Genomic DNA, 13,839 nt, shown 5'->3' on the forward strand with positions numbered 1-13,839 from the left:
TCGCTAACAGTAATTCACTCTGTGGGAGTATCCCTGATACTCAAACAGATAAAGACGGTGCAACCAGGCCATTGTTAAGCTGAATGGTAAACACACTGTGTATCGGAGAGGCTTGCGTCACTGTTCTCTTGGAGCCTTAATGAACTCCGACACTTTCACAAGGAGCTCTGAGCCGGGCCCGGGCCGGCTGGGCACAGGCACCTACCGAGTAGTACACGTCTGTCATCTGCAGAAGGTTTTTCGTGCTCCCATTCTCGTGCATTTCAATGGCTTCTCGGCCCCATTCTTGTGAGCGAGGATTCTTGGGGTACTCGGCGTACGGGGACATTTGGAAGTCCCCGCTTTTGAAGATGAGCTTACTTATGTCATTTTTACTCTTTCTGTGAGATGTTAAAAGAACGTGCGACAAGTTCTATCAGTTAGTTGTGTCAGGAAACGGCCCCAGCGGCCACAAGGCTGATGAGTGTGTCTGGCAACATCAATTAGTCGGGGAACTGCCTGCCCCTGTAATCCCATGTGGCTGCCCACCAGAAAGGCTACTATAGTTTAGTATTTGACTAAAAAAACCTAAAACTGACATTAGGTGCCCCCTCTGCCATCCAAAAGAAGATGTAAAAAAGACTTCCTAAATTCAAGAGTCCAAACGGAACATGAAGACAGCCCCGAAGGAGCCATTAGTGTCCGCTGGGAGCAGAGGGTACTGTGCCCTGGGTTATCGAGGGGCACAAGAATCAGCATTCACAGGTGCCTGTGGGCAGGAAAGGAGCTCAATGCTGGCCAAACCTCAGTAGCCACAGATGAAGCATCAATGCTGTTCCAGAATGGGGAGCCAGGCCTCGGGCAGCTCTGGCTCCCGGAGACTTAGCCCATGTCTCCCCTGCAGCTACTAGCCACCTGGGACGGGGTTGGTCTCTCCTCTCCCCGGCCATGTTTTCTTTACAACCTCACAAACCATAAAACCTTGATGGGGCCCCCAGCTTCTAGACTCTCCACGTTCTCATTTTAGCAGGCCCAGAAGCCCTACCGTGAGGTTTCACTGCCTAGAAATGGTCAGGGCAACTGTCTGTCTTGTGGGCGGAGGACCAGGAACATTTCATTATTATTTGCTCTGAGTTAGAGAATCTGAAGCCCGCTGTTTGTCCTGCACTTTAAGTTTCCGGGAAAGGATAGAAATGACTCAGCGTCATAAAGCATGGCCTCAGTACCGGTCCTTCCTTCGGGCTCAGAGCAGAGCTGCCCCTACTGAGGTGGGACAGGATGACCCCACTGCTGTCTTCACTTTTCAGTAACCAAGCGTCCAGGCTCCCTCCAAAAATGACTACACTGTGTGACCGAGAATGTTGCCAATACAAGGCTTATGTCATCCCAGCTGCCAGGCTCTGTTTCTCCACATAACTGCTCCGGTTTATTTCCACGCATGCTTATCTCTGATTTCTATGTGAGAAGGGATGGCTGTACCATGCACCCTGAACTCCTGAGGGAGGGAGTGCATACAGGAAGTTATTCTTGGTGGCCTTCCTGGAGGCAGGGGATGCCTTAAAATGTCCTTATATCACTGGCACAAAAAGATAACGAGCTATTTTTGATAAGGTCCCTCCATCTGTTACGTACAAATAATTCCATTGGATATCCTCTAAGTCAATGATTGTTAATTTTCCTTTACTTGAACAGGTAATTGTAGACAAGGGGGATCTAGTCTCCCCTTTCTCTTCCCTTCCCATGGAAACTCCATCACAGGAAGCCCGGAGCAAAGGTCACTTTCATCCAAACCATGGCTCCAGCCTCTTTACTGCTAACAGAGATCAGGCAGCCCCCTCTCTCCCGAGTCTTCGTCTGCTTCTCTCTCTATACACACAGCCCTGAGAGACGATGGACGCAACCCTACGATTTACTCTTTCAATGGTTTTTAACATATGCACAGTGGTGCGACCACCATCACAATTTCAAAACTGATTTCGTCACCAACCCCTTAGCAACCACCCCGTCTTCCAAATTCCCTAACCTGCCCTCCTCCCAAGTAGACTCCAACTAGTCTACTTTCTGTCTCTATTAGACCAGACTACTTTAAGAACTCATATTCATACCACACCCCCGACGATCTGTCAGATGCCCTTTTTCACTTAGAATAAGATTGTGAAGGTCTGCCCATGTGTCAGTCAATGGCTGACTGTGGCTCTGGGGTACTGCTGGGTCACATTCATCGGCCCACAGGCACTGGGATCGTTTTCCCTTTTGACTTTTAGGAATAGAATCGCTGTGAATACACCAGGATATTTCTTGTGAATACACAAGAAACACATTCTTGTGTGGATGTGTTCCCAAATCAGATCGGCCTTTAATTCAAGGAGATCCAAGTGTCTCTGTCTCCAGAGTGCTGGGATTAAAGACGTGTGCCACCGAATCTGGCTGTTTTGTATTTTTAGAACGGCCTCCCGTATCTGGCTTTCCTTGGGCTTGCTTCCTAGCTGAGGATGACTTTGAATTATTGATTCCTCCTGCCTTTACCTCCTGGGCTGGTTCAGAAGAAGACAACACCATGCTTAGTTTTTGCATGGCTGGAGAGCAAACCCAGGGCTTCACGTGTGCCAGGCAAGTCCTCTAGTCACGGAGCCACATATGTCCTCAGCTCTGGGGCGTGAAAGTTCTGGATTTTTTTTTTTTTTTTAATTATTTATTGTGTATACAGTGTTCTGTCTGCATGTATGCCTGCAGGCCAGAAGAGGGCACCAGATCTCATTACAGATGGTTGTGAGCCACTATGTGGTTGCTGGGAATTGAACTCAGGATCTCAGGAAGAGCAGCCAGTGCTCTTAATCTCTGAGCCATCTCTCCAGCCCGAAAGTTCTGGATTTTGATAAAGTCCCATTGCTTGTGTTATTTATTTTGGTTCTTTGGAGACAGGATTTTTATCATGTAGCCCAGGCTCGCCTAGCACTTGCTATCGACCCAGGCTGGCCTCATCCTCAGAGTCATTTTCCTCTTGCCTCAGTTTCCCCAATGCTAGTTTGCTCAAGGTGAAAAGCTGACCCTCTATAACATGGCTGGTAAAACAGGACTGAGATGTGAGTTCTCACCACTCACCTGCAACAGGTCACAATCAGTGCGATGCCCAGGATGAGAAGAAGGCCACCTCCTGCGGCTGCTATCACCACGGTGATGAGCTGGTAGGCTAAAGGGACAGACAGACAGGGTGGATTGGCAGGAGGTCACGAGTAAAAAGCCTCCACCCCACCCCCAACCCCTGCCTGCAAGGTCCCGGCTGCTCTCTCCCATTGCCAGGTCTCTGGCCCAGAAATCTCTAAGGCTAGACTTCCACTTTCTCTGTCTTGACAGGATTCCCCCGTTCAGCCCCTTCTAGGGTGGTGGCCCTGAGATTCTTGCTGTGGGACAGCCTGATGATGTCACTCAACCACAAAAGGGAAAGAGACAGGCAAGCATTAAGTTTCCCCAAACTGTTCTGAGAGATTTTACTCTCAACAGTTTGTTTCCCTCTCTCATTTAAGATGGGTGCCTTTTATTGTGTGAAAGGCATACATGAGGGAATTTAGCTTGTTATCTTGATGGTGACAGTAGAGATAAAGACGCTTGATACACACGGAAGGCAGAGCCAGGCGGATCTCTGTGAGTTCGAGGCCAGCCTGGTCTATAGAGCTAGTTCCAGGGCAGCCAGGGCTACACAGGGAAACCCTGTCTAAAAAACAAAAAACAAAAAACAAAGCAAAACAACAACAAAACAGAGCTAGATTCAGTTTTAGGGTCTTACTTGGTAAAAGAACTGAGCCAAGTTAAACTCTTCAATTTCAGAAGAACTATTACTGGTCTGTTAAGTGCAGGGTCTGGGGTCACTGCATAAACCACGCTAGGGACCCAGGAGGCTCCTTATACATAAACTTAACTACCAGAAATCAGCACTGATAGATAATGCTGGAAGGTCTGATTAATTGGGTTTTATATCTGTATATTTGTAGCAAAATTAATCCTTATAAATTACATTAAATATTCTATTTTTTTCTTGTGGAAATACAATGAAAATTGGTTTCTCAGTTTCCAAGATCTAGAATGAAAGGCTAGTAACTAGATTTTCTTTTTTTTTTTTTAAAAAAAAATATTTATTTTAGCTGGGCATGGTGGTACACGCCTTTAATCCCAGCACTTGAGAGGCAGAGGCAGACAGATCTCCATGAGTTTGAGGCCAGCCTGGGCTACAGAACAAGTTCCAGGCACCACCACCGCCTAGCCGCTTCTTCTGTTTTTAAAAACTGAAGTCTAAGTCAGGCTTAGGGGCGCACACCTTTAATCCCAGCACTTGGGAGGCAGAGCCAGGTGGCTCTCTGAGTTCAAGAACAGTTTGGTCTACAGAGCAAGATCCAGAATAACCATAGCTACAGTGAGAACCTGTCTCAAAAACCAAAAAACTTTAACTCTTATTTATCCCATACACCACACTAAATTTTCTCGCTTCCAGCAAAACAACCAAATGTCCGCTATTTGACCCTGTAAGTGGATGCAGGTTCCAGCACGTTCCCTCTGAAATCAATGATTTTGTCTGAAAAACAACGTATTTTGCAGGAAAATGGATGGAACTGGATAACATCATTTTAAGTAAAACAAGCCATGCTCAGATGTGGATATTGTCTGCTTTCTTTCACACTGAGAAATCTAAATTAAAATCTCTCTCTCTCTCTCTCTCTCTCTCTCTCTCTCTCTCTCTCTCTCTCTCACACACACACACACACACACACACACACACACACACTCTCACTCTCACTCTCTCTCACACACACACACACTCTCACACACACACTCTCTCTCTCTCTCTCACACACACACACACTCTCACACACAGACTCTCTCTCTCTCACACACACACACTCTCACACACAGACTCTCTCTCACACACACACACACTCTCACACACAGACTCTCTCTCTCTCACACACACACACTCTCACACACAGACTCTCTCTCACACACACACACTCTCACACAGACTCTCTCTCTCTCTCTCTCACACACACACACTCTCACACACAGACTCTCTCTCTCTCTCTCTCACACACACACACACACTCTCACACACAGACTCTCTCTCTCTCTCATACACACACTCTCACACACACTCTCTCTCTCTCTCTCTCTCTCTCTCTCTCTCTCTCTCTCACACACACACACACACACACACACAATGGCAGGAGAGGAGAAGGCAGACAGGGAGGAGGAGGAATAACTCAGGTTATACAGCCTAGGGTAGCTTGGAACTCACTATGTAGCCCAGGCTTGCCTCAAACTCACGATCCTCCTGCTCCAACTTTCCAAGTACTAGAATTACAAGCATGTGCCAGCATACCCAGCAGGACAGCTTTTTTAAATAAACAATAAAATCTCACTTGGTCCCCCTTCTTTCCCTTGAGGCACCAACTATCATATACTCCCCCCCCCCCCGCCTTTTTTTTTTCTTTTAAAGACATTCACTGTGGACCAAGTGAAGCAACCCAGACTCAGGTATCTGGAACCTAGCTTGCAACGTTTATATGAGTGGGGTGAGCAGGAGTTAGAACACTAGAAAGGAGACCATGAGAGGGAAAAAAGGAGTCGAGCGGGGAAGCCACAGGACACATGTGACCTGAGCAAAGGAGGCTGTGGGGAGGTGGACGGGTACTCGGGAGCAGGTAAGGTGCTGTGAGATGGTCTTTCTGTACGCTATGAATATGTGGTGCTCTCATTGGTTGATAAATAAAGCTGATTTGGCCTGTAGCCAGGCAGAATAAGGCTGGGTGGGAAAGCCAAATGGAAATACAGGGAGAGGGAGGGCGGGGTCGGGCAGATGTGAACCAGCCACCCAAGGAACAAGATGTCAGAGAAACGGTAAGCCATGGGCCATGTGGTGATGCACAGATTAATAGAACTGGGTTAATTTAAACATAAGATTTAGCTAGTAATAAGCCAGAGCCATCAGCCAAACATTTATAAGTAATATAAGCCTCTGGATGATTATTTGGGACTGGACAATCAGGACAGAAAGGCTTTGCCTCAGGTTACAGTAGGGTAAGGAGAATTAACATAAAAGTATTATGTTTGAAAATGCCACTGTGAAACCTGAAAGTGCATATGCTAATTAAAAACGTTTAAATAAAGGAAATAATGATAAAATGAACAGGAGAAGAGATCTCACATACCCTTCACCATCTCTACCAAGGGCACTGTCTTACAGGATCATTTTAACTGATCTTTTGGGTGCAAAGACTGACTTTAGTTTTCTGAGCCACAGGGCTTCATGGGGCCTTTCTTCCCCAATGCCAACGATCATGTCTACTTCTAACTTTGCAGGACAGAGACAGAGACACCATCTGTCTGTCCTGTGCTCTCTAGTCTGAGGAGATGCTTCGAGATGAAGCTGGGGTCCTCAGGCCTCGCTGGCAATGGCTCCTTCCACCGCCCTCTCAGCTTGAGGCTGTGATCTCTGCTTGTATTTTTCCACCAAACCAACCCACTCTGGGCCTCCCCCTTCCTCGGGAGCTCTTTGCTTTGGATACACAGTTATTTGGAAGCAACCCATTGTCTGTAGAGTCCACCTCTTCTGGGAATGACTTCCTCCCTCCCTCTGCAGTGGGGGGTGCTCACTCATGTTGACATCCTTGGCCACGGCTGATGAGGAATGAATCCATGACCCACACTCAAGTGGAAAATAGAGAGAACTTTCCCTTTCACACACACTCAAGAGCTATATGGGGACTCTGTTTTCCTTCATGTGGTCTGGGAAGGAAAGGAAGCCTGTGGACAGCCACGCCAGGTAAAAGCAGAGAGGAGGTGGAGTCACACTCGGTAGGCTACGCTCTGCAAGCTCAGACCTGGGCTGCCAGAGGAGCCCACTCCAGGGATTCCTACCATGCCTGACACTGGGTCCCAGGTTCCAAACTGCTTAAGCCTGCCAGCCTTTTACTCCAGAAGAACTTCCTTTAGAAAGGGCTTTCTTTCTTTCTTTAAAACCATGCAACAGAGCTTTCTAGGCAGTCCTATTGGATTTCTTTTAAAACTCGTTCAGTACTTAACCACATAAGGTCAGAGGTGTGCCTCTGAAGCCTCCCCATCTTCCGACAGCTCTGCGCAAGGCGCTTCCTTTCCTTCCTCTGAAGTTTCCCAATTTCCAAGTCTCCAGGCTACGTGTGAACCTACCACCCAGTGCCTACTGACGACATTAGGATGATGTTCACGGGACTCTCACTCTCTGCTGGAGTTCCTGTTCCTTCCCACCTCACCAGGCCATGGGGACACCCAACACAGACTAGGGTTCTCCTCCCCCAAGCCCTGCTTCCCCCGTGTTACGATGGGAAAGGAAGCCAGTTGAGGCCATGGGAATGACTGCTTGCTCTGACTTCCGCGTGATTTAAATCGGTCGTTCCTTCCTCCTAAGCGTTTCGTGTCTTTCTGGACAACTGCGCTGAGTTGACTCCAGCACTTCCTCTGACCTGAATCTCCGTGCAGCCCCATGCGACGACGACAGGGAGAGCAGAGAGAAAAGTTCCTTGTGTTCCAGGTTGTGGGTGGAAGACAGTGTGTGTGTGTGTGGGGGGGGGGGTATCGTTAGGTGGAAAGCTCTAGTTCACTGGAAGAGACCTCAAACAGAAAAGATGGCTCTAAAAGCCACACTTGGAAGGGACCTCCACTGAGCCAGAGGCTTTAAAAAAAAAAAAGGGCACGTGGAATGCGTCCGAAAGAGGGATGGACAAGAATGTCTGTCCCTGGTAAGAAACTAATCTGGAACAACAGTGTGAGTTCTGCAGTCATGAGGCGACAGTGGCCATAAATCAGAGAAATGGCTTAGAGGATGAGCCCATAAAAAAAGGTCACCAGAGGGACGACGCACTTAAGTAAATTGTAGCATAGAATAGTATGGCACTATCCAAAGTGACGTAATAAGAGTATAGAAACGAAAACACTGCACAGTTATAAACAGGTTACAGGGCTGGAGAGATAGCTCAGTACTGGCTGCTCTTCGGAGGACCTGAGTTCAATTCCGACACCCACGTGGTGGCTCACAGCCATCTGTAACTCCAGTTCTAGAGGATCTGATGCTCTCTTCTGGCTTCTGTGGGCACCAGGGATGCACTGTGCACACATGCGGGGAAAATACTCATTTACATGAAATAAAATCTTAATTTTAAAAGTTTAGAAAAACAGGCTACAAAATAGTACATCCAGTGAAGTCCAGTTCCTTGAAAAAGAGATGCACAGTCACATGGATGACGCGTGGTCTTCAAGCTGTAGGCTGTGTGCAATGAAACATGCAAGCAAGCTGCTGAGTTTGGTAAATTTCCAGATTCTGATTTCATAGGTGTGGAGTGAGGAGATCTGAAACTGTGTCTAGTAGGTGCCTGGTAACTGGGGCTGCTGGTCCTCACGAAGACGGTGTATGGTGTATAATGGGTGATGGATGGTGTGCATCCTCCTCTTTCCCTGGTAACTGGGGCTGCTGGTCCTCACAGAGATGGTGTGTGGTGTACAATGGGTGATGGATGGTGTGCATCCTCCTCTTTCCTTACCTTACACCTGTACTCTAATTGATTTGGGGTTTGAAAAGGGAAAAATCAATGATTTTACATCATTCTATGCTATGACAAAGTAAAAAATTTAAAAAGAGAACAAATTGGCTGGCATAGTGGCACCTGCCTGTAATCCCAGCACTTGAAAGGCTGAAGCAGGAGGATTGTGAATTTGAGGCCATCTTAAGTTACAAAGTAAATTTTAGGCTAGTATGGGAGATATGTTAGATCATAACTCAATAAACAGATATATACATACACGCATATATAAACACACACATTACATACACACATACATAAATATACATACATACATACTACATGCATACATACAAACACACATGAACAAGGGGGCAAAGGTGAAGCAACCCAAAGCGTCAGGGGAGACACGACACACCTGTGCGGAGGACCCAACATGAAGTTCAAGCAACAAAGGAGACGTGAACTCTAAGAAAAGAGCAAAGGACAAGGGACAGGTCTGTCACACATCTGGGGAAGAATTCTGGACCACAGGAGAAGAAGACACAATCGTTGGAATGTGGGGGACAAACAGAGACAAAGAAATATTCCGTGGAAAGAAGAGGGATAAGCCAATGGGAGCCCCGAGCCTTGGTGTGGGTGGCCTACGTGTCCTTGGGGACTAAAGCCTTGAGGATGATTCATTCTACCCCTTTGAAGGGTATTTTCTATAAGGAGTAGAACCTGGGCAAAGCCAGAAAGCCAGCAAGAGTCTTTCAAAATGCAGACAGATGATGCCTATGCCTGGAATATAGAAACCGGATGACAGCCTGGAATGCAGGAAGGAGAGAACTTCAAGGTCATGCATGTAGCTGGGAAAAGCTGGCTTATCTGTCCCACTTGGGGTTGTGCCAAGAAATCAATCATCTAGAGACGTTTCCTGCCTACAGAAAATCGATAGACCAGGCATGGGAGAGCACACTGGTAAACCTAGCACTCGAGAGACGGAGGCAGGATGATGGTGAGTTTGAGGCTAGCCTGGCCTATATACAGTAAGATCACATCTCAAAACTAAAAGAAGGAAACCAAAATCAGCTTGGGTGACAGCCCCCAGGATGGGCGGTATAAAACACTGAATGATGAGTCATGGCTTCCTCAGTCAGGGGCTTTCATCACCAATGGGGAGATGTCCAGGTGCCCCCAACTCCGTAACCAACACCCAGGGCTGGGTCCAGACCTCAGATAAAGAGCCAGGTGGCAAGTGTCTCTCAGTGTGTGCTGCTGAAGCATGTACAGCAAGTGTCACTTGACATGTTATCACAAGTCATAACATTTTTATCAGCTACCATAAAATGTTTTATAACGCTACCTTGAAGTAGCTATCAAAGTCACCACAGTTTAACGATAAACTGTCAGTATTCGTTCCTGAAGTGGGCTAGAGCCAATAATCCAAGCAAGTGTCTGCTGGACATAATGATGGCCACTTGGATAAATGGGGAGGGAAAAGTGGTCTCAGGGACCTGAGAGAAATCCTGGTTATTTTCAAAACCTTCACAAACAAATAACATGATGATTTTCTCACCATAAGGCTGAGAGAGTAAATGGATGCAGGGTATGCATTTCCTAGAGAGACAGTAGCAACGGCCAGTCATATAAAAAAACAAACAAACAAACAAACAAAAAACCCCAGCAATGGCACATAACCCAGAACATGGACACATGCAATACTACCTTCCTGAATGACAGCTATTCTCCTGAACACAAAACTAGAAAGATCTAGGACCCAGCACTCAGGAGGCAGAGGCAGGAGGATCTCTGTGAGTTCAAGGCCAGCCTTGAACAAAGTGAGTTCCAGGAAAGCCAGGGCTACATATAGGGACTTTGTCTCAAAAAAAAAAACAAAAAACAAAAAAACAAAAAACCACAACAACAACAAAAACAAACCATAAAAAGACAGACAGGGTAGGGAGAAAGGCTAAGCTAAGCTTGCCGAGTACACTTAAGACATAAGAAGTGGGGCACACAGAGGGGAATGGAAACCGGGGAGTCTTTTGGTTTGTTTTTGTTTTTGTTTTCAAGACAGGGTTTCTCTGTGTAGCTTTGGTGCCTGTCCTGGATCTCACTCTGTAGCCCAGGCTGGCCTCGAACGCACAGAGATCCGTTAAAGGCGTGCGCCACCGCTGCCCGGCTCGCAACTGGGGAGCCTTAACACACATGGAATAAAATCACATCTACTTCCAAGCTGGTAAACGTAGATGTTTACCATTTGCACATTCGCCCGCACAACAGGAGGCAAAGCTACCCGGAACTGTCTTAATTGCTCTTCTTCTTCTTCCACTCTACCATATCCCGTATCACAAATTTTGTTTCATGAATTTCAAGGTAACTTCCATCTTGAAAAATGCCAGTGTAAGCCAATCTAAAACGTCTCAAACTGCTCTTCAGGAGGGACTGGGTCATGCTTGCCGCACCATCAGCCCTGACCACGCTGAGCTTTACTTCGGGGAGTAAGATTCCTCCTGATAGTAGGTGACTTCCCAGGCTGGTCCTTGTCCACAGCTGGCACTCCACTGAAGTCTCCTGACTCTTACGCTCTCTCTTGCTCACTTCAGTCTCAGCGGCTTTTCCCCAATCTAACCCTCCTGTGCTGAGATTGCTAGCTCCCTAGCAGTTACCGATTGCAGCCTAGGAACTCCCTGTGTACTTTGCAAACCTAATGCTGTACTTCCCGTCTGGTTTTCCTCCCATAATTTGGGCACACCCACTTACAAACTGTACCCAAAACGCCATGGATCTGGGCTGCCTCAAGACTGTAAATGGGTCCTAAATGGTGCCTCCCTCCCCCCCTGTCTGCCCCTTCCCCCACCAGCCCAGCTCTGGGACATCCTTCCTACTCTCACTCCACCCCCGTATCTGCCCAAAGTCTTTCTAAACCTCCCTCCAATTCCATTATTTACAAGAAACACTCCTGAGTAGCTTGGCTTCTCCCTCAGGTGTGGGCTCTGCTCCGCGCCTCCACCGCATGCCTGACTTAGCACGCTCAGAGCACAGGCAGAGCTGTACAGGAGTGTTTGCTTCTTCCTCTAGAATTTGAGCTTGGGAAAGCACTATCTGTTTTTTTCACACACCCAGCACAGGACATAAGCACACAGTGGAGATGGGAGGAGGCTGTCAGCAGGCCGGGTCCCTCCCCTGGTCACAATTCTCCACTTGGGGATACTTACGGTTTCCACAGTTGAGACCACCAAGGCCGAACGGGCAACTGTAGACGAGAGAGACAAAGGAGACTCACATTCGAATCTCAAAAGCCGTAACGAGGCAACGCATATGAGAAATTTCTTTACTTAGGATAGGTTCCTTTATTAGGCTGGTCTGTCTGTCTGTTTTGTTATTCTGGGTTGCCCTGGCCATCCTGGAACTCACTCTGTAGACCAGGCTGACCTCGAACTCAGAGATCCGCCTGCCTCTGCCTCCCAAGTGCTGGGATTAAAGATGTGCGCCAGCACCCTCTCTGCCTAGATGGCCTGTCTTTTAGGGTAGTTTTTAAAAACTTCACCAGAAAAAGTGAATAGGGAACTCACCTCATACAGGTTTCATTTTCAAGCCTGTATCCATCTTCACATGCTGAAAGAGAAAAGGAAATTCATGAGGGTCCACAGGACCAAAACTCACACCGAATTAAACACCCAAAAGTCCACAAGAATATTCCAGAAGCCAAAAGTTTTAAAATTATCTAGATCCTGACCTGAACCGTTGTCATCTCAATTCTTAAAGTGATCAAGAAACTCTTCTTGACCTCAGTGTGGCTCAGTTCCCCATCAGTAGTAAAAAGAGGTTATGAGAGAATAATAATAGTAATGATTTCTTAGAGGTGGTGAAATATCTTAGCCTTCTTCCATCAGGAGGGAGAAGTGTTGTGGATGACACCCTCTGGAACGCAGTCCTGATCGATGCCCGGGTTTTCATAATGCTTACCATTCACTTATGAAAACCTAAGATCCTAGATGTTGTGGGAGCCCACAAAGCTTTCCTAGTGAGATCCGAGCTTGCTTTACACAGCAGGGCTGCATTAGGGGATGGCTGGACCACGTGCATGGTCACCAGGTGTCTGGGATGGTCTGCCTTGGCTGTGCTGGGGGGGGGGTGTCTTTTGCTCCACCCCTTAGCATTCCTTTATAAAGTCCTTTAGTAGAGACAGAGGGGCTGGTGGATTAGGACCCAGGCCCTCCCGAGCTACCCTGTGTTTCTAACTGTCTCTCTCCTCTATATTTCTATCTACGAACTTCTCACTTCTCCCTCCTCAAGAGTACCCTGGGGGAAAGAGAGGGAGCTGGTCTCTCTCAACATGTATCTAGAAGTGTCCTTATTTTCACCTTGCCAAGAACAAAGATTTGAACCATACAGCTTTGGGCCCTCTGGATAGGCTAAGTCCCAGCTCTTCTCCTAGGTCAGCTGAACCCTCTGGTGGTACAGCTCTGGGCCCCCTGGATAGACTAAGGCCCAGCTCTTCTCCTGGGTCAGCCATTCTCAAGCTTGTCTGGTCACAGGATGCTTTCAACATTCCAGTAACTCAGACAAACACCAGCAATGGTGATGTGTGCCCGGATGAGAGCAGACCATGAAAAATGGCCCCGGACACAAATTCCCTGCTGCAAGGAATGATAAAAATTCGATTCATGATTAATGCCTGATACACATCACATAAGAGATCAGACAAAAAAAAAAAAATCACAAGATGTAGAACTGCCTGCCAACAGGGAGCAGATAGCAGAGACACAGTAGGGTGAGCTGTGAGCGGCAAAGGCCAGCATGGGCTGGGGATGGGACGGGGTGGGGTGGGGTGGGGGTGGGGTGTGGTGTGTGTGTGGGGGGGGGCTACAAGCCCTGCAGGCTGGGACAGGAGGTCTCACAGACTTCCTGTGTTCTGCCATGAGTTTGTGCATTACAGTATTAACTGGGTAGATGTGCTTAATATTTTTCCTCTTTGTTTCTAATGCTAGAAGCTAAATATTTCTAGCATCCATTTTGCTGTCATACGTCACCCATTAACTGCAATAGCTTTGTGGAATACAGTTGGAAAAACACTGTTCAAATAACCCGAAACTGATCTCACCCCGTCATTAAAGAGCCGTGAATACACAATGGGCTCTGCAGACTCACCTTTCCTGGGTGACAATCTCACGCACTCCGGACTGTTTACCTTAAGCAGCAGCCACAAGAAAGCCTTACGGCACCACCCATTGCAGGATGCCATGGACCACACCGCTACGATACCACAGTAACCTCTCAGTGAACATGCCCAGAGAAACTTCTTGTGGGTCTCAATGCCTCGAAAGATAGG

The 13,839-nt window shown here is 47.4% G+C and overlaps 1 protein-coding gene across 1 annotated transcript in view; it reads right to left on the reverse strand.

Annotated features, from left to right (window-relative positions):
• The window catches only part of Heg1 (heart development protein with EGF like domains 1), a 62,245-nt gene that overhangs the window by 5,125 nt on the left and 43,281 nt on the right, over positions 1-13,839 (reverse strand). Inside the window, 4 exon segments of the mRNA XM_037209990.1 lie at positions 206-380; positions 3,082-3,169; positions 11,723-11,760; positions 12,080-12,122. Of these exon segments, the coding sequence (XP_037065885.1) occupies positions 206-380; positions 3,082-3,169; positions 11,723-11,760; positions 12,080-12,122 (344 nt within the window).

The sequence above is a fragment of the Peromyscus leucopus genome, chromosome 12 (genome assembly GCF_004664715.2).
Source record: "Peromyscus leucopus breed LL Stock chromosome 12, UCI_PerLeu_2.1, whole genome shotgun sequence".
Taxonomy (NCBI): Eukaryota; Metazoa; Chordata; class Mammalia; order Rodentia; family Cricetidae; genus Peromyscus; species Peromyscus leucopus.